Below are 21443 nucleotides of genomic sequence, written 5' to 3' on the forward strand. Positions count from 1 at the left end.
CCCTGAGGTGATATGGTTTTTTAAAGATTTGTAGATACACAGTAGGAATCTCCCAATACAGCATTTGATCTGTTGAATCAATAGGCAGTTAGCAAAGAGCAGGGTCCCTATAGGCATAAGAGAGATGAGGCTCAAAGAATTTTTTGTTATGTAGTGTAATATGATTTTCTGAAAAGAAATTCAGTGTTCTTCAAGCCAGCCCAGTTGACAACTGGTGAAAAAGGGAGTTTAAATAAAGATAATATTGCAAAAAGGTAGTAAGGTAGCTTTTATAATCTTTCATTGCCTTCTAACACTGCTTTCCAAACACTGTGCTTCATGATAAAGTGTCTTTAGCAACAAATCTGATCTTGCCATTTGCACTTGTAACCCTTTTAGCTTTTATTTCTTAGGAAAGGAAAGAAGTAGCAACACTATTTGTAACAAGTCATCTCCTGTAAATCTTGGAAAGTTTTTTTTAGCTAAAGCTTTTTTTGAGCAAGCTTTTTAGCAAAGCTTGAACTCCTTAAATACATTTCTTTGGGTGCATCTGCATTATAGCTATAGTATAGTTACAACTTAGCTTAAAAGATAAACCCCAAACCACTAATTTGAGAAGTAATAATGGTGGAACTTAGGTAGAATGAGTATCTAGAATAGTATTGTTATATCACCTCTATATGGGTGAATATCAGAAAGCGTTAATGCTGCCACAGCTGGTCTGCTTAGGAACTCAATTGAGCATGTTAAAGGTATCCAGGCTGTTTCCAGGACAGTACAGATGCATCCTTCATTTTTCCAAAGGGGACATCTGGACGACTGTAACACTTTGTTTTGCTTTTGCAGGTGGCACATTCCCATCCTGCCTTCATCATCACAGTGTGTGCTGCCCTGGGCGTATTTGCAGTCACGTACCTGCTGTTGTGCATCGAGTCCCTGTTCCGAAGGTGGCTCACGTTCTTTGGAGTGATGATTTGGATGTGCTTCTTGACTGTAGGATATGTATCTCTTTTTGAAAAAGAAAATGATTACCAGCTGTGGGAACAGGTATGTGTGTCTTGTTCATTCAGGTACTTACACAGAACTGGTGGTGTATGGGAATGTGTTTGTGTGCTTTATTTTTTCAGAATGTTATATAACATCATAGTAATTTTTTTTTGTGAGATTTGGGTTCACTTTTCTAAATTGATTTTACTGATTTATTACAGTAAATCTTAGTTTGTGTTCTTTGTTATAGTGACAATACAGTTCAGCTGAGAAAATTAGATAACTGCATAAACCTATGTGGGAATTCCATCTTTAGGTTGCAAATTAATTGTATTATTACTTAGTATTTTTACTAAATCTGAATTACTATGAATTAATCTCCAAGAGAATTTTTCATAATAATACTTGCTTTGTTAATGTATATGGGTCAAAGAGGTGTTCAAGAAATGTATAAAGGACTCCAGAGCTGGGTGTGCCCTAGGGAGCACGTTTTTAAGTCAGTGGGAGAGGTGAAGTGAACAATAAGAATTAATGACACATCCTGGCATAGCTGGGTGTGGCTAAAGTTCATTGCTTGCTATCTCTGATCAGAAGATGGGCGATTTCATGATGCCAAAAATATCATAATCTGTAGGAAACTCCTCCTAAGCTCTCATAATGCAAGCAGAAGAGTTTTTAATTAAATAAAAATGACTTTTTATCTTGTTTTACTGACTCTTTCCCTTCCCCTCTTTATTTCAATAAAGAAAGATATAAATTATCAGTTAAACAACCAAAATCTGATTTGCATTGTGGCCTGGATCCAGCATTGTGCATTTAGACTTGCTGTTCAGTATTTTTTAACTTGAGGAAGTAGCTATTACCTTAGGAAAAAAACCCAAATTTGCTCTTGTTCAATAGACATACAAATATGTAATAAAGCAAGATTTGGCTTTGCTGCTTTCAGTGCTGCAAGTCAACGTGGTGTTGTCATGTGGTAATAACTCACTCATATTTATTTGAAGTCTAAAATATAAGGACACTCTATTCTGAAATGTAGAAGTGAATAGACTAATTTCAGACTTTCACCTCGTTATGAATTTATCACTAATTAAAGCTACTGCTTAAATGCAGATTTGGCCTTTGCTTCTCCATGCTTATAAAACTATAACACAGCGTTCAGAACATTGTGTGATGGGGTTGTAAATATGGCAGAAAAATATTTTTAATCCAACTAAAATAATAAAGATGAACATGGGGCGATTACTTTTGCTGAATGAAAAGTTTTATTTTCCTGTTTGTTTGTTTGTTTCTTTATTGTTGTCCCAACCAAACTATCTATTCTGGCTAAACATTTAAGTGCAGATGGGGCCTTGAGACTTCCTCGGAGGAAGCTCCTGTCTGGAATGGCACAAGTTGAGTTGCTGTGATGAGCTGGAGCTGAGCCAGGAATGCTGCACTATTTTCCTCTCATCGGAGTTGTTCGTTTCCACGTATATAAGCTAACATTTTAACAAATCTATAAATACGGATTTAAGTATTATAGGCCTTGCTACTGACCCCTTGAAGTTTAGGGCCTGTTGTGCATTTTGTAAAATCTGTGCAAATCTAAGTACGTAGTCAGTGGCAATAAAGGTTATTCTTTTTTGTCAGCACCAGGAAGTATTGGTTGGACTTTTGGGTTTTATCAAGCACAGGGTAAACATACACATGTGATTGGGTGATGTTAAAATTAGAATAATAACTTGGAGAAGGTGAGAAATCTGATTCCATTCAGTATTGCTACCCTTGCAACACACTGTTCCTGACGTGTGAGTACAAAGTGCATCCAAAGTGCATCTGAGCTGTAATGGATAAATTCAGGATAAAGGGCAAGGACAGCTGAAAAAATTATAGGTGATATGTCATGTTAAACAATCTTGTCTGTGAATCTGTAGCTGCCAATTCCCTCAAAACTCTTAGAAATACCACAGTCCTTATGGTTTTAACTGTGCTTTTGAAATGTGAATATTTAATTGTTCAGTCTGAAATCCTGCAGCTTTACTCCTTTTTCTGTAGTGATTTTTGGGAGACACCTAATAATGTGTATGTGTGACTTTTTCTTTTTTCTTCTCTTTTTCTTTTTCCAAAGGTGCCGTTCTTTCTGTTCATAATCTTCACAGTTTATACCATGCTACCCTTTGGGATGCGAGGTGCTGTCATAATTAGTGTTCTTTCTGCACTCTCCCATATTATTGTTCTAAGCACCATGACTTCTCAGGAAAAGAAGGAATCCTTTGTATTTCAGGTAAGGAAATACCACTTGGTTAAGTAATTAAATACCACAGTCATATTGCTATTGGCATAACTATTCTGTTTAGAGAAGTTCCAGACTTCCACATGGATTTTTCAAGTTCATGGATTTGGAGCTTGGGCCCCAAAAAACTCGGGCTTTTCATAAAATTGTGAATTTTTAAATCTATAATGCATTTTGTTTTTCTGACCTAAGTGGAAAAAGCAGGATTGTTCTATTAATTTTTAAACAAAGTTATTAAAAATATGATTAACTTTGTCACAATCATTCTTCCCGATCTGTGCTGTTTCAGGTGGGTCTATCTAACTTTATCAGGCGCTGCCCACAGGGTGGATCAAAAGGGCCATTGCTGCCCTGGGGTGTCAGCAGGGCCTGGGAGTGCTGCTGAGTGTTTTTAGGGTTCCCAACACTTATTAATAGGGTGTGTTCAAAGGAGCACCCCAGCTCATTTGGTGCAGGTGTGTGCCAGACTCCACACAGAGTGCTGATGCATGAGTTTGTAGACTGGTTTCTCCATAAATCAAACACTGGTGCCTGGAAATAAATGTTAAATGATACAGCAGAATTTTCTGTTTCGTTATTCTACTGTATATTTGTACAGGAATGCTGGTGACTCTGAAAGTTAACTTATGTTTTCCAGCTACATCCTGGCTAATTGCAGCACTGTGATTTGTTATGTGGCAGGGTAGGAGGAAATGGAAGGCGGTCTGGGATTAATTGTTTTTATGGGACTAGTACGTGTGTTAGTGAAGTATCAATGACTGCTATGCAGTAGGTAAATATTTTTCTTCTTGTGCAGCTGCTTGCCAATGCTGTCATTTTCCTTTGTGGTAACTTGATGGGTGCATTTCACAAGCGCCAAATGCAGGTTGCTTCGTGGGATTTGTACAGATACACGTTAAAGTGCATTCAGGTCCGAATGAAACTGAAGATTGAAAAGAGGCAACAAGTGAGTGAGCTAATTCATGTCATGAATTGCTGGTTTTCGTTTCCAAAGTCGGTATAAATTTCATGAGGTTGATGACTAATGCATGTTGAAAGGCTTGGTCCAGTCTTTGTGATACCCACCTAGTGTCAAAAATAAGAGTTGTGCCATTTGTAACAAAAGAAGGAAGTTAAAGGGAGGAAGTTGATCTCTGGGGCTTGTCTATATGAAAATCACAGTATTTTCTAACAGGAATATAATTGCCAGTCATTTTAGTTACTTTTTTGCTGTATAAAGTGTTCCTGGGACTGGCTCAAGGTAGCTTAAAAGAACATGTCCTTAATGCCCTGAAATTACAAGTAAGGTGATTTCAGCAGTTGGTTTTATGCTTCCCTTGGCCTGAATTCTAAAGTATTAGTTGTTCTTATATTTTCTTGTCTCACAAATTATTTTTGTTCTGTTAGAAGGAGAAAATTGGACCCAAAGGGAGAAAACAATCATGTAATAGATTACAGTAGTTGAGTATAAATAATTTATTTCCATAAACTCCACTGGTATTTAAGGAATAAGGAAGGAACATTAATTTCTTACTGAGGAAGGATTGTAGAGAAGAATCAAAGCTATAACTAGGGCACCTTTCCTCTTTTATCCTGGTATAAGTAGGGTTAAGAATAGCAGTCTAGAAGGCTGATGTGTGCTGTGTTCTCTGCCCACCAGTTATTAGATAAAAGGAAGGGGCTGTAAAGTGACTGACCTGATCAAACTGAAAAGAAGAAAATGCCACACTGCTAGTGCAATCTGTTCCTGATGCTAATCTTGTGAGATGAGATGACAAATTTGCATGAAAGTCCTGGCAGAGTTTCCCCACACAGCCACCAGGGAACCATCTGATCACCTTACACAGGCAGTGTGCTCTCATTTCTTGGGCAGTGTGGTGACTTCCAGGGGGTTTAGGGCTTTGGTTTTGAGTTTATTTCTTTTTTAGTGTCTCCTTGTTTGAAGTGTAAATGTGCTTAAGTTGTGTGAAAACTGCAGTTCAGGGTTCTTCATCACTTCCTTGAAAACTGTATAATGTGTCAGCCTCCAGTGGTCCTGTTATATCCACTGGGAATCTGCTGTCAGTTTAAATTGTTCCCCAAGGTTCATTCTTCTGGTATTAAAATGGTAGATGAGGGGAAGGAGGTGTTTCAGTTTCTGGGGCAGTCTCAAACCAAACTCTTGTCCAACTACTTGATGCTCGAGAACTACTTCTTCCCACTGTGATCCCAAGCTATTTCTTTTTGGTGGCAGACACTTTTGGTGGTTAAGTAACCCTGGCAGCTTACTGCCATCTGCACACTGCTGCATAAGGTATTGAAAAAAGTGAGACAAAGATTTGGTCCAAAGGGACAGCATTTTAGTTACACAATGCACTGACCTTGCCGTTGATGTCATCTGAAAAAGTTCCTGCTCGTAGCTGCTCCACACAACATTTCCTCTGCTGTGGTGTCTCTGCCTCTGGGGTGGGAGAGCCCTTCCTGGGTTAAAGTATTCTCTTTTTGTCTTCCTCTTCTGCCCAGCAACTTACCAGGGTCTTCTTTGAAGAACAGGCTTTTGAGTCGAAGCCAGTGTAAAACAGTGCCTGGAATAGCCACAAATGGAAGTGTTTTTTGAGGAGTCTGTATTCTGGCTCAGTTCAAAGGCCTTCATTTCAGTGGCATTGCTTCCTGGCTCAGTTAAACTGTGACAGCACGTTGTCGACACTTTTGTATCTGTCGCTGCTTTTGCAGCATTTGAGAATTTATGGGGGTTTTTAATACTGGATAGATTGTTAGTTACGGAATATAAACTTTTACAGCAGCTTAATCAGACAATGACAACATAACACTGAGATTAGTGCACAAAATAAAACGTAACTTATCCAGAAATTGTAGTACTGGATACTGATTTTTTTTTTTTTTTTTTTGTTCCATGGTTACAGAGAGATGCCACATCTAGGTCACAAGAAACAAAAGAAAAAGTTTACAACATCCTTGCATAACTGTGATATCAATAATTTTGAGAACAGAAACATAAAAGTGCCTTCTGGAAAACCTGACATGCATTACTCAAAAGCTATTTTAATAAATAAAGGCATTTGTTTGTTTGTTTGTTTGCTTACTTTTTAATGCCTTCTTGCAGTCATTAAAATTCTGCCGCTTCAAATTTACTGTGTTAATAATTTTTACCCCCCCTCCTTTTAGGAAAATTTGCTTTTATCCATCCTGCCAGCTCATATCTCTATGGAAATGAAGTTGGCAATCATTGAACGACTAAAGGAAACTAATGATAATAGGCAAATGCATGACAATAATTTCCACAGTCTGTATGTAAAAAGGCACCAAAATGTTAGGTAAGTGGGAACTCTAGAAGCAATTGTATTAATACAAGCTGCTGATTCCTAACAGTGCATGTGGTCCAGTGAAATTAAAATTTGGAGGTAGATTTTCAGGTTGATGTGAGCCTCTCTCCCATTATAGGAAGAAAATGTCTCTTGAGCTGGCAAGCTCTCTTCTAAATCAGTAGAGACACTTGAACCCTTTCTTCTGGAGTTGTTTTCCAAAGATACAGATGCTTTCTATAAAATGCATTTTAATATTTATGCTGACTGTGGAATTGACGTATTTTCATATTTCACTGATCCTGTTTTTTCCTTTTGTTCCTGTCTAGCATTCTTTATGCAGATATTGTAGGATTTACTCGCCTGGCCAGTGACTGCTCTCCTAAGGACCTCGTAGTGATGTTGAACGAACTTTTTGGGAAGTTTGATGAGATTGCAAAGGTAGGTTTACAGTTTGTGCTATAGAATAAAAGCCACCATTGGAAAGAGAAGTCTTTCTTTCACAACAGGAAGCACTCGGGTATTAGCGCTTCTGAAATCCGGAAGGGAAGGCTGCTTTGGCTTTAGAGCTAACTAGCAAAATCACATTAAAACAAAATTTAAAACAAAAATGGGAAATTTAGCAAGTTGTTACTGTAATTCCAATTCTTAAATTTGAAGGTTTATCTGTATTGCTCAGGAAACTGTCTGATGGTGATAAATGATTGCAATAGGGCTGTAGGAGCAGCTTTGTTGTGCTCAGCTTGAGGGACTGTGTATTGACTCCACAAATGGAGAACTCTGACACACATTTAAATTCCTCAATTCAGAGGCAGCAGACAAAGAGTTCTTTAGCTCAGGAGCGTTAATTACTAATGGATACTTGCAGAAAAGTGTAAGAATGGGAAGTAGCTTAAAATGGTCCCTACTAAGACATACCGTCAATAGTGACCCTTGAGGCTGGCAGTTCTTACCGCTTCCAAATGCTCCTTGAGGTTAATTTCTTTGCAGTAATCACAAACTCAGTTTATCATTTACATATTTGTATCATTTACATATTTTCACGATGATTTTTATTATTTTTTAAAACTATCCCAAATCAAATATATATGTTCTGACATATCAATTGTTTTTTCTGTCAGTATTATGATGCATTTATGGCTTTAAGAAAATAAATGCTGCATTTTATTGCATCCTATGTGACTTCAAAAAACCAAATACCAACCCAGATTCTGGTTTTAGAAATTTAGCATTGGTAAAGCATTAGTCAAGACTGATGACTACCTATCAAATCTTCTCATTGTTTAAAGAGTTTGGTTAGATTTCATATTTGGTTATATCTGGATATACTGAATGAAAATTAGAAAATTACCGAACTTGGAGAACCTTGGGTTTGTGAAATTCTAAAAATTCTTCAGAAAAAGTGAGAACTCTAAAATTATCAATATAGCAGAGGAGTGAAATTACTTTAATTTAACCTTTGTGGATGTCATTGAATAAATTCGTAAATCTACCACTGATTAAAACCTCTCTTAAATCCTAGTTAACCTTTTTGACTAAATGATATTGCTAATATTTGCATTTATATGAATTCAGTTGCTATTAAATCTTCAACTACTAATAAAGAGTACTAGCTGTATTGCAATTGTACTGTTCCAAAGCAGCTGTTGAGGAAGAATAAGTCATGTCATCTTAGTTGCCAAATGCCAAATTGCTTTTAATGCCAAAGTAGAAGCTGAAGTTAGACATTTGGTCATTTTTTTAACTGTTTCTCAGATACAAAGATAGTAAAGATTCTAAATTTTTCGTGATATGTTTTAATTTCTCACTCCTGTCTGCAAATTGCCCTGTTTAAAAAATGTCTTTAGTGAGTCAAGGTCTTTTGGATTTAATGAGTCAAGGCCTTTTGCAACTCTGTGGTTGAGCTGTGAGAAGAGATTGCTGCTTTTTGTGCTATTTTTGTTCTGCCAGGAAGTATTCTGTCATCTTTTCCATAATGTACAAATGTTGTGGGCTCTAATTTACCTAATAAAAATGGATGGCTAAGCTGGACACTGAGCTGGATACTGAAGTCCAACAGCTCTAATCTAGGGTTTCGTTTCCCCGCTGATCCATCTCAGGCTGTCACTTGTAGCAGCGCTTAGAAGCTACTGGGATGGATTAAGACGGTGGAGAATGATGGATGTTCCCTTAAGGCTTTGACTGGTGAGGGAGAACAGCCCAGTTTGGTAAATTGCTGCAGATTTGGGCTGATTTTGGAGTTGATTTAGGAACTGCTGGAGTGTTCTCACAGCAGGTAGGGTTGGACAGCTGGTATTGGCTGGCTCAAATTAAACCATCTCTGCTTATCAGTCAAACATTAAACAGCCTTGCAGAATTAGCCCTGGCTTGCTTGAAACCTTTCTTCAGGTACAACTCTTCAGTAAAGTGTTAACAAAAGACAGTATGAGAAGCTTTTTGCTCTTCCTCTTTCCTCTCTCCTGCCAGTCTCCAACAGAGCCATATCCTCTGCTGCACAGTTAGGAAAAATTTTTTTTTGTGGCCATATGATATCGTGGGGGGTTTTTATTAGCAATAGCAAACTGCAGGGTGCCAGCTTCCTCTTCAGCCATATTTGAAACAATAAAATAACCCCATTTTGCTTTTGTACAGCTACTAGGTTGAGCATCTTAATATATGAGGCTGCCGTGCAAAAATTGAGGAAAAGGTGAACAAGCTGCCCATAATTCAAGTGTTAATAACAATGAAGATTAAAAGATAGATAAGTAGATTTGATCCTTTAGATGGTAAATTCTGTGAGTTTTATTTTCATTTATAGTTTTTCAATTGCACACAGTTCCCAGAAAAATGTGAGAAACTAGTAAGGTGATTTTATTTCAGAAATTCTTGAAGTGGTTGTTTCTGTTGCTCTCCAGTGAGCAGTGTCTGGGCATTCAGATGTGGGGAAAAAGAAGGAAACTTTGCTTCAACAAGGATTCAACAAAGCCTTACTTTCTCAAACCACTGGCTTTGGTGCTGTTAGCCTACTTAGAGTTCATTTTCTCCTGTTAAATATGTTTACTGTTATTTCACAGGAGAATGAATGCATGAGAATAAAAATCCTGGGAGACTGTTACTACTGTGTCTCAGGCCTACCTGTGTCCTTACCAGTTCATGCCAGGAACTGTGTTAAAATGGGACTTGACATTTGTGAAGCAATCAAGTAAGTATTACACATTTTTAATGTGTCAAGACTATGAATACATTGAATAAAGTAATTCTTAGCTTTCTTGTCAACATTCAAAGTGTGTTTATTAGCTATAGTTGGGTAGTTAGGCATTAGGTCATAAGTTTGTCTCTTCTCTTTGCATTAAGTGTATAAGCCTGAACAGATCTCCAGTAGGAGGGAAGAAAATGAAAAGTGTATCTCCTGCTCTAATACCCTCGTCCCTCCACAGGAAGGTGAGAGAAGCCACAGGAGTAGATATCAACATGAGGGTTGGAATTCACTCTGGGAACGTGCTGTGCGGGGTGATCGGCCTGCGGAAGTGGCAGTACGACGTCTGGTCACACGACGTGTCCTTGGCCAACCGCATGGAATCCGCGGGAGTTCCGGGGTGAGGATCTTCCCTCTCAGTGCTGATTCACTCCATCATGGGCCTGGAATTTGTAACTGTGCCATGACACAAATCCTCATAATGGGATGATGAAAATAGGACAAATGTGTACTTAGCAGAGCTGTAAAATGTTAGTCTTTTCTGATTGTGTTTTCAATGAACTATAAAATTCTATTCTTAGGCAAGTGACTGCTTCTTGACCTTCCCTTCATTGCAGAAGCGTGTGTGTCTTCAGCAGTGCATTATGTTGACTTAGTTAATCCATGTTGTGCACAGGGATAATACTGCATTTGTGAGTTTAGCTAAAGAATAGATGTGCTGCTTGGGTCAACAAGGCCAAGCTGCTTATTTACCCAGTGTTTCTGTTAATGTATTGATCAGTCCTGCTTGAATTATGCCAGCTCTATATTCACCATCCCCACCCCCCAAAACCCACAAACAACTCAGAAATTAAAATACAGCCTGGTGTGGAGTATCCAAGCAAGGCCAGTCTGGAGCTGTTTGTTGTTGCATGTTCTCCCTGTGTAGCATCTGCCACAGGCAGAACGGGAAGGGGAGTGGGTGGTCTTGAGTGGAGGAGCCGAGGCAGAGCAGTAACATAACTTGCCATGTGCTCTCAGCAGTGCAAGGACTGGGTCTGAAGCTGATACTCTTGCAGGCCTTTTTAAGATGATCATTGAAAAGGAGAAATATAATTGTTTTTGAAAAACAGTAGCCTTTTGCATTTTTCTCATTTAGGAAAGTATACTTTTTTTCTGTTTTCTAAGTTGAGTTTAGGGATTAGAATAAAAAGACCATTATAAGGCTTTTCCTTTTTCCATTCCCGAATGAGACCCTGATTTTTTTCTGGGTAGTCTATGCAAATTACTAATTTTTATTTGAATGGCATTCATGTGGGTGTATGTTTAAGAACTAAAGTATTGGTTTCTTTTGGAAAGAGATTCTAACCAGTGACATTGCAAGATTGCTTATTATTTCTGCACCTCAGACAGCTTTTAAGTATATGCTTGTAACTTAAAAAATAATTCCTGCCAAGTGATAAGGGAATATGAATATCAAATTATTTTCTTACATTGATGACCGAAACAGAAAGAAAAGTAGTTGGAGCTTAGTTAACAATTGCAATACCACTAGGGTTGAGTCTTTTAGTGTGTTGATTAAGCAAGAATACAGAGTTGTAAAGTTTCTTTTGTTGGTAAAGCAAATGACATGACTCTGGCATGAAGACATACTTTCTTAGTCATGTTTAGGACCATTGCCTAGTCTTAACAACTTGGATTATTTCCTTATGGTCTTCATGTTTGTATTTGATAAGCTGGTAAAGAATTAAGCTCTTTTAGGTTGTCATGCTGATTCAGAAATATTACACTTAATACTTTCTATATACCTTTCTAGCAGTAGCTTATCTTGTGTTTCAAAACTTGCCAGAGGAAACACCTTCCACTTTTGGAAGACTGAGCCTGACAGGGAGGAAGGCTTTTAATTCACAATGCAAATGTTATGTTATCTTTGATTCCTGCTTTGCAGAAAAATGATATGTCAGGGATTCTCTATTCCAGTGTTAGGTAGTCCTGCTCCTTTGGAAGCAGAAGTTTTGTCATTAGGAGCTGGTTAGAGATTTTATTTAAAATAGAAAGTAGATGTATTCTGAGTTTCTGTAAATGAAGAAATTCTAAAGTCTTTTGAAAGGCTGCAGGAAAACTTCTAACTTTTTAAATATTTTCTTTCCAGTGGCAGAGTATCCTTGTTCACCTTATTTCTGATTTTAAAAATTATTTGCATTCATAACAATACAATGCACTACTAAAGCAGAAGGGAGTAGCATAAAACCAAAATTAAAAATTCATTTATGACCGATTCTCTCTACTGTGCATATGCCTGAAAGATCAGGATATGTTATTCTCAGGCCTGTCAGCATAGGCAGCTGGGTGCAGTGTGCTGGGTGTTGTGTCCCAGCATGACAAGTGCAGCAGTGCATGTCACAGCCCGCCTGTGAGAGGCAGCTTCAGCGAGAGCAGCTTTTGGTTACGTGCTCATCCTGGAATCCAGTGAGCAATTAGTAACTGCTGAGAAATTGGAAAAGAAGTTTGCAGTATGATTGGAAATGTCCTATGACAGTGTGTGATTTGAGGAGGAGAGAGGAAGCTTGGTAAAATGGAGAAGGTGGGGAGTGAGCAAATGCACTGCCTTTTGAGGTGAGTGGAAAAGCACAGAAAACTTGCTGCAGTGCATGGTTGGGTTTTAAGGCTCAGTCAATCACCCAGAATGCCCCAGTCTCCGTGGAAGAAAATTACACTTTAGAGTAAACTGTAAAATTTCAGATTTGAATGTTCACCTTGTCTGCGAAACTGTGTAGTCAAGGTAACAATTGACCTTCTTTTTTTTTTTTTTTTTGAAACAATTATCAATATACAAATAAAACATCCACCATCTGTATTCCAAAACTCTTACCTTTTGGCTTGAAGAGTATTGAAGAATTTTTTTTCTTCCTTGTTGGAAGTCACGGCCAGTAATCTTCAGGTCTTGGATAAATAATTGTGCAAACCTACATACAGTATTAAGAAATAAAGGTGGATGGGATGGTGATTCCCTTACTCTCTGTAGTTAGGCAGGAGTGCTGCACACTGTTAGCTTCCATTATGGAAATGTTCTATTCCCAGCCCTGAGCTAGTGGACTGTAGGACCGACAACAGAGTTTAACCCCTCTGTGCCAAAGAAAAATGAGAAAAGCACGAGAAGATGAACAATGGGAAAGCAGAACATAAGGAATTATATTTTATGAACACACGCAAGTCTCCTGTTGAGAAATTATGTGGAAAGACTTTACTCATAATCTATATGAAAAGATGTAATTTGGGATACTGAAGTAAATGATATTTAAGGGAAAGTGTGAATGAGTACAGAACAATACTAGCTGCTCCCCTTAGAAGTGTGTTGGTGGTGTTGCTGTGTCATGCTGTCCTCAGATTGTTTCAGTCAGAAAACACAGACTTTCAGAATTATCCTCCTAGTTAACAAAAAACATTTTCCACCCTTTTTTCCCCACAGACTTTGCAACTGTCTTTTCCCCTTCTCGTGCATTTCTAGCACAAGACAGTCTTCGCTTGTGTTTTGTTCGTGAGTTTTCTCTGCAGCTCTCACCGTCTGAAACAAGCTGCCTGTGAGTCTGTCTGTCTTGTCCGTCATCAGATCTCCTTTGATCACATTTCTTCTTCTTTCTTATATGTCTGTGCTTATTTCAATTTAATTTTATACTGATAGTATCTCGTTATGGGAAGTGTTTTTCAGCATGTTTGCTATTAAAGATAGGCAACGAAGAACTGCACTAAAGGATTGCAAATACAATTTTAAGTACTGGCAGGATTTTGCAGTGGGCTGCCAAAGCAGGAGATGGCTGAAAAGCAGAAATGTCAGCAGTGGCCATTGAAATGTAAATGAAATGCTTAATGTGACCTTTCTGTGAGTGTTTGGGTCTCTTGTTCTTTCTCCCCTTCTCAGCCGTGTGCACATCACTGAAGCAACATTAAATCACCTAGGCAAAGCTTATGAAGTAGAAGAAGGGAATGGACACCTGAGGGATCCTTACCTTGAATCCATGAATATCAAAACTTACTTAGTAGTTGATCCAAGGGTATGTGTATGTTTTTAAACATATATATTTATTCAGATATGTACATACATTTTAAGTGCATAGGTTTCTGTGGTGCATAAAATATTTTCGTTCAGGAACAGAATTAAAGTGTGGTGTAAGTCAGCTGAATAGCTTGGATTTGGGAGTTCAGATCTGAAAGCATGTCCTGCTGTTTTATGACACACCTGTTAGCTTGAAGGTAATAAGTATTATGCTGAAACCCCTTATGTGGTCAGCTTAGAATAAAAACACATATTTGGCTATATATTTGCCTGAAGAGTGTGTCTCACAAGTCCAGGTCAAAGGTGGGATGAAGTAATGAAGTAATTCCTGTACTGTGTGGCCAATTTCAGATAAAATATTCCCTGTAAAATGGCTTCTGATATCTTCCTCACTACCTTAAAAGTAAAGTTCACCTTCTTTTCAGGGTGTAAAGGTAGCAACTGTTGGTTGCTCCTTTAGAGCCTGGTAACTGCAAACACCTAGAGCATTGCTATTTTGAATCGGCTCGTGCTTGATGAGTAAAGTATTTCAAATAAAAAAAGAACGCAAATGACAAACTTCCAGTATAGAGCCATTTTAAATTAGAAATAACTCCTATCTTTAAATTAGAAAGAATCTTATCTTTGTTCCTTTTTCCAGCATTGCACCCCCCCTTCATGTACACAGCTCATACTCTCAGAATGGGGATCTAAGTCTATTAAAAAGGTCTCTGCTAACTTGAAGATGCTTGTGAAATGTTAGAGACTAACAGGTCACTGATGTATCAGTTTATTCTGTAATTTTTGCTTCCTTGTAGCCTGCAAGGGTATTGCTGTATACCCTGTCTACACTGCCTGACTCAGCACCCATGACATAGGGATATAATCTAACGTGGAGTCTGTAATTTGTGGGATCTTCTCCTAACCACTGTTTTGATACACCCTTGCTCAGGAGTCTGGAATCTTTTTCCCCGGTGTTGTGCTGACTGCAAGGAAACTTTATCTGTCCATAAGATCCTGCGATCCCTTGCATCATCCTGAATAAACCTGGAAGTTTAACTGCTGCTGTGTTGCAAGTGAAGGCTTGTAAAGGCAGCTGAAGCAAATTCATTGTGTACACTATGATTTCGTTTAGCTCACATTAATTAGATGAGATAAAGGAATTGAGGTTGGCTGACATGTTGCTGATGTGTTTAGAGTCCTACTAAATAGCAAGATTGTATAGTCTTAAACTACTCTGTTTTCTAAATGAGTGTGTTTTCGTTTTTCCTGTTAGTCCAAACAATGCATATCAAATAATCACCTCCCTAAAACAAGAGTTAACGACGGGCTGAAGATGAGAGCATCTGTTCGGATGACACGTTATTTGGAGTCCTGGGGAGCAGCCAGGCCCTTTGCCCACCTGAACCACAGAGAGAGTGTGAGCAGTGACTCTTCAAGTTCACAAGGAAGGCAAAGAAAGGTGAGGCCTCAAGTAGCGATTGTCAACCTACAACTGCAAACTGCTCCTGCTGTCTGTGGTGTGAAACTCAGAATATGACATGATTTTTGTGGCTCAATGTCTGCTGTTACTCTTGGTGTTAAATGTGTACACAGAACTGAGAAGGTATCTGGGCATCACCTCTTTCTGTCGGAACTTAACAATATTCAGACTTTGCCAATCTCTAGCTACAATCATAGTAAACCTTATTTTCTTTATTTTGTTTAGGAAATACCCTTGTGTTCCACTGGGCGCCAGAGAACAACTGATAGGTTTGTCAAGTACCTTCTTTGTTTTTTTAAATACGTGCTCCTGTGCTCCTCTTGCAGTTCGGTGTGCTGTAAGCATGTGATCTTTTGGTTGATTAATCGCTGTGCGTGTGGTATTTCTGCGTTAGAAAGGTTAAGCTCAATCTTTGGCCTTTAAATGTTCTCTTAGTTCATGGTTGTTATTGTTAGCAGACTGTAAAAGGAGCTTCCTCCTTCCTTGTCTTGCTGGCCCCTCAGTCACTGAGGTTTCGTTTTGCTCGATGGGCTGCAGCAGGATGGAAGGGAGTTGGGAAGGGAGAGCCCTAAGGAGCAGTGGAAAACAGACCAAACCAGCTCATATACTGTATACATGTGTATATTTACCTGCTTGTGATACCTCAACTTTTAGTTACTCACAGGTGCCAGACTAGTTTGTAATATTATAGCACAAAATAAACAGTTTTAAATAATATTATCAGAAAATATAAATATTACAAGTAAATATATATTTTTCAATATTTTGTTTAGTATTATTAATATATGCCATTATAGTGTAATAAAGAATTGGCACTATATGTATAAATGCTTACAATTGTACCTGTAGCACTGAGTTAAGTAAGGAGCTGAATCATTCTCTCAGTTTATCAAAACATTGTATTGAAAAATGCACGTTTTGAGTAACTGGAGAAATGCCTACTAAAGGCATCGATGTATTTGCTTGTCAGTTTTGGAGCATTCTTGTTTAGTTTTTCCCTGGAAGCTTACCCCACTGATGTGCTGAGAAAGCATGCTCTGTAGCCATGAGTTGTTTCTGAATAGCATTTGTGACGGAGACTTCATTTTGTTCTCAGAAATTCATCTCAGAAGGGAAGGATAGAGGAAGATATTTATGATGAAATGATGTCAACCATTGAGGGCCTCAGTTCAACTAAGTATGAAGTATTTTATTTTTTTCTAAATCTTTTCTTGGAGATTAACCTGCATTTCAATTTAAGTCTATATAAAAAATACACTTACCAAAAATGAAATATTACCAGGATTTTTGTCTTGCCATTTTTTTTTTGTCTTTGTTTTTTACTTAGTTTCTTTTTGGTTTTAATGTGAATATGAGAGTATTACTGCTTTATTACAGCAAGAAGACAGTGGTTTTTCAAGCTGTTCAGTGTGGTGTAGTACTGAGAAACAGCAAAATCATTGCTTTGTTTCTTATGACTGTTCCAAAGTAATGAGTTGAACTGCAGTGTAGGATGGGATTGAAAGTTAAAGTTTGTGTTCTCCTTATTAAAATAAGAAGTGTCAGGAAATGGGGTGTTGTCCTGAACAAAAACTATGTATAAAGTCAAAACACAGTTTTGGACATAATAACAAAGTTGCTCTAGTGTCTGGTTCACTGAAGGCAAATGGTCTGTTAGCTGCAGGTGGTGCACTTGACAGGAAATTTGCATTTAAAAGCAGACAAACACTAGCAGTGGTGGTGGGTTTTTGTTTTGTTTTAATATAAAATACAGTATTTAAATTCCTATCAAATGTAAAACATTGAATTTGAGAAGAAAACCCTCTTTCTTTCATCTGAATTCTGTCAAGGCTGTACCTCAGCTGTTCCTCATAGACGCCTGATATTATTTATGGGAAGTTTTTGGAGGCTGTGAGCCATCTCTAACATCTGCTATTATACTTTCCTACTCATAAACCTTAGGGAAGGTTTGGAGTTACATTTTTCATGTAACTGGCAGATGCTGCTGTGTGTGAGGGCTCTGGATCTGCCTGTCAGCTCCATAAAAACATAACTGCTCGTGTGTTCCGCTGTGAAACAGAAAAACCTTGCAGAATGTCAAATGTGTGTAGGAGAGTGGCACCCCCACCCCGTGCACTCTGGAGTCTCGACCACAGTGATGCTTTTGCATTGTGTCCTTGGCCTGCTGTGTGCTCCTCGTAACACGTGTCTCTCTGCGTGCAGTCCCTGGTGTGGCAAATCTGACGACTTCTGCGGATTTTCACTGATTTTTGCAGAACCTGGTCTCGAAAAAGAGGTTGGTAAGAGCAAAATAATCATTTTTGGTCTTTGATTTGTGCTTCAGAGCAGCATAAAAATGTGCTGGAGACTGTTTTCATTCTGAAAGTGGGTTCTGGAGGTGACTGCACATCCAAAGAGGTTTTTGGTGACTGGTGGAAAGCAGATTGCATGAGTCATTTTAGCTGGTCATTCTTCCTTGAGAATGTGAATTCTGTAGATTAATGGAGATTGTCTCTAATCTATGGTTAAATTCTTGCCATAAGGGTGTCAGTGGGAGCTTGGCAATTTTACTATATAAACTACTACTCACAAAAATAATGAGATTTAAAGAAGAAAAAAAAAGGATTTTGCATCCATAATGAAAATACTTTGCTTTCTGTGGTTGTTTCATTGTAGATATAATGCTGGTATTTGCCAGGTACAGTGTGCTTTTTCTGCTTGAATAACTGCTCTTTAATTTACTGTGCTGTGGTGTACTGTACTGCTCTTACTGGTGTGGGTGTGTATATACACTTTAGGTTTACTTCTCTGTATGTCCTTATTTTGATAAGGATTTGGACTGTGGGTATCTGTGAAGTGCTGATTTACACACTTGTTGGATTTCCATCTAGCTGGAAATTGTCCTTTGGACTGGGATGTTTTTCTTGACAGGTTTTCAAATGCTTTTCTTTTTTTTTTTTTTTTTTTTTTTTTTTTTTTTTCCTGGTAGTTTTCTTTTTTTTTCCCTTTCAGTTCTAGGTATATTTTTAACAGTACAGTATAAACTTATATATGTGTGTCATCACAAAAATGTAATAGAATTGAAAAAGCCCCACCCTGGAACTATCCTGAACATTTATCTGATCTGTGTTTCAGTATCGCACCATTCCTATTCTAAAACTGAAGAGTTACTTTGCATGTGCCAGTTTTGTGTTCCTCTGTATATTTGTGATACAGATGCTTATCATGCCAAAGTAAGTGATGGTATTTTAATTATTCATAGTTAAAATTAACCAATAGCTGAAGTGAAACTTGTGTGCATGGAACTTTTTTTTTTGAAGTTCCTGAGAGTTTATATATAAGAAACATAAACCTCTTAGGATTAATTTACCCTTTGATAAAGGAGTGCATTCATGTTGTTGGCATAAGAGCCTTGATATCAGTATGAAAATAAAACAGAAATATTTCTTTAATACTTAGTTTGCTTAGTACACACAGGGATCTGGTCAGTTAAGTGAGAAATATTATTTTATAAGAATAGTTGGCTGTAAGCACTTTGAGCGGTAGGAAAATGGGACATAGCTAAATTGTGCTCAGTGCTCCTTTTGTCTTCAGGGCAGGGAACTTTTGAGCTGCTTCTCATACCTCTGAGAAAGCAGATTCTTGATAATCCTGAAATTTAAGGCATGTTTGTTTATCATGGCTGCTGCTGTGCAGTTTACCTGTGGTTTATGCACAGGGCAGTGGTTTGGGACATCAGGGGTGGAATCTCTTAAAGCAGTGATTGTGCAACAATAACCTGTGTAATGTTTTGATCATCTAGTGCTATTACAAGAAGAATGATATTTAAACCTCCTGTGTTTAATGTTTTCTTTTCCTCTAGAACTGCAAAACTGGGAATTTCCTTTGGAATTGTTGCAGTCATCATTGTGCTTATTTTATTTCTGTGCTTTGCTGAGAAATGTATGGTGAGTTTTGTCTTTAGAAAGTTTCCTGTTTTGAAAGAGGATGGATATAATTTAGCTACTTGGTCTATCTTTTAGGATGATGAATTAAGGTGTTAATTTCAACAGGAGTTATAGGAGTCTTGAATCTCGGGTTACCAGAAGATTCCATTGTCTGAGATACATTTTCATGTCTGAAAATTTGCACTGTAATTTGGAATTATTTGGGTGCCAGAATAGATGGGTAAGAGGGAGGAGGTAGGGTTGGGTTTTTTTAAATTATCTTTGTTTGTCAATGGTGGTAATGTTTTTTGTAAATACTGATATTTTATATACTGGAAACAGTGTTAAAATCAAAATCAGTTTGAATCCAAGATTAGTTTTCATAATAATTTATAAAGTGTAATGAAAATTACAAAAGTGAATAATTTATTGGCAACAATTTAATAGCTGTTAGAATTCCAAATTCACCATTACATCAACTAGGACACTTTGCATTTGTAGTTACTTTTTCTTTGCATTATTAAATATATACCATTACTGTTTAAAAATATAGAGAGACACAGCCCAAAGTGACATAGAGTTCAACAGTACAAAGTAAAAAAGGTCCTTCTGCAGTTCAAGAGGGAAGGGATTTTAGAGAGTTCCTTACACTTACCAAATCCATGCTGTGCTAGACCAGGGGTAGGAGGGAATTCCGAAATGCTGCTGAGAACATGCCACCACCATCCTGTTGCACCATCCTGCTGGGGTGATGGAGGTCTCCCAGGAAAACTGCCACAGAAAGAAATGGTCTCTTAGAGAGCCAGGTTCAACCTGTGTAAAGGAGAAAGAAAAAAAAAAAAGATAAAATTGCAGGGGATAAATATTTATGATTCATTTAAAAGTGTGGTTAGATAGATGTATGGATTTTAGGTATGTATGGTGTTTTTTAATATGTATATGGATGGATTTTCGCATATCTGTCTAAGTAGAGAGAGAGGTGTGTGTATGTACATGCACATATGGTTTCTACATTGCAAAAACACATGGAGAAAAAAAGAAAATTCCAAGACTGCAGTTGCATCAGACTTAAATCTTATGCTGGGAGTGTTTTGCTATAACATCCTTGAATAATGCTTGCAATCATTAAAAGTATTTTCTTTACTGGATGTTTTTCTCTTTAGCAACAATGGAAGGATATAAGGATGGCAAGAATGGGACTGTCCATGACTGTTTTTGATTCGGTCATCTGAAAAATGGATGTTCCAAATATAACATTATAGCTCTATAACTAAAAAAATGCAACATAAATAGTCACTGCATATTCATTAACTTTTCTCTAGAACTTTCAATCAGATCATAATTCTGTATTTTTAAAGCACAAATCCTGAAAATTTTAACACCCAATCTCTTTGAAGTAAGGAAGCATTTTCTCTGTTTTCTGTCGGGGAAACGTGTTAGACGTTGACTCTGAATGACTGGATTCAAAGCTTCAAAACAGGATTCCAGTGAAGCCTTTTGACATTCTCATGGAGAGAAAAAATATTCAGAAACATTTCTTCCCACGTATCAAAGTGTTATTCACGTTACTAAAACAAATTAATGTTGTTTACAGAAGTGCTGCTCAGATCAGTGGCCTTTCCTGCGCCATCTTTGTGCTGTCTCAGAAAAGGTGGAAACAATGCCTTTACTGAGGCTTCCTTTAGCAGTCATCACTATAGCTGCCTTGCTGATTATAGCCATTTTTAATTTGGTAAGTAATCACATTATTCTGTGACCTATTGTAACATCCACAGTTTGAGTAACTTCCTATATTCTTTTCATCAAGTATCAGCTTTTTGCTGCTTTTGATTCACACAGGGCATGATACTTACACTTAATGCATGAGGTCATGTAAAGCCTTTCAACTTCTAGAACTGGAAGTACATGTGGTAGACTTGAGTTCTAGTCTACACCACCTTTTCTTGCTTTCAAGATGGCATTTATAATAACTCTTGATTGTAACCATCATCACTAAGATGGTCTTCCTTTTTTATTTTAATATATCTTTAAATGTTTGGCTGTGGCAGGTGGCACTTTAAGCAGTTCACTGTGGTGTTTGCACTCACTGGTAGTAATGTGAATAAGGGAGAGAAGAATAGGGGTTGGCTCTCTTTTAAGCAATACTGCAGAAAATGCTTAATTTTCTTTTGTAGGGTGTTTTTCCTGCTGGCTTGGGTCCTTGAATTGACTCACAGTGGTGTCATGTGAGCACCACCAGAGACAGCCTAAAAGAAAACAGGAACAGCAGCTGTGAAACTGGGGGGTGAGACAAAACCATATTTGTGCCAGACAGCTGTCAGATTAACCTAGCCATGATGTAAAACT

General features: G+C 37.8%; 1 protein-coding gene across 3 annotated transcripts in view; it reads left to right on the forward strand.

Annotated features, from left to right (window-relative positions):
• Nucleotides 1-21443, forward strand: part of ADCY7 (adenylate cyclase 7) — a 60631-nt gene that overhangs the window by 28656 nt on the left and 10532 nt on the right. For all 3 annotated transcript variants that reach the window (XM_017816108.1, XM_017816107.1, XM_017816109.1), the window contains 15 exons: nucleotides 826-1026; nucleotides 3077-3232; nucleotides 4038-4187; nucleotides 6386-6534; nucleotides 6852-6963; nucleotides 9576-9703; nucleotides 9939-10097; nucleotides 13596-13728; nucleotides 14986-15171; nucleotides 15418-15461; nucleotides 16289-16369; nucleotides 17395-17467; nucleotides 18307-18404; nucleotides 19034-19118; nucleotides 20692-20829. In XM_017816108.1, coding sequence (XP_017671597.1) covers nucleotides 826-1026; nucleotides 3077-3232; nucleotides 4038-4187; nucleotides 6386-6534; nucleotides 6852-6963; nucleotides 9576-9703; nucleotides 9939-10097; nucleotides 13596-13728; nucleotides 14986-15171; nucleotides 15418-15461; nucleotides 16289-16369; nucleotides 17395-17467; nucleotides 18307-18404; nucleotides 19034-19118; nucleotides 20692-20829 — 1893 coding nt within the window. The remainder of the gene's footprint in view (nucleotides 1-825; nucleotides 1027-3076; nucleotides 3233-4037; nucleotides 4188-6385; nucleotides 6535-6851; nucleotides 6964-9575; nucleotides 9704-9938; nucleotides 10098-13595; nucleotides 13729-14985; nucleotides 15172-15417; nucleotides 15462-16288; nucleotides 16370-17394; nucleotides 17468-18306; nucleotides 18405-19033; nucleotides 19119-20691; nucleotides 20830-21443) is intronic.

Source organism: Lepidothrix coronata, unplaced genomic scaffold, assembly GCF_001604755.1.
Source record: "Lepidothrix coronata isolate B3197 unplaced genomic scaffold, Lepidothrix_coronata-1.0 Scaffold54, whole genome shotgun sequence".
Taxonomy (NCBI): Eukaryota; Metazoa; Chordata; class Aves; order Passeriformes; family Pipridae; genus Lepidothrix; species Lepidothrix coronata.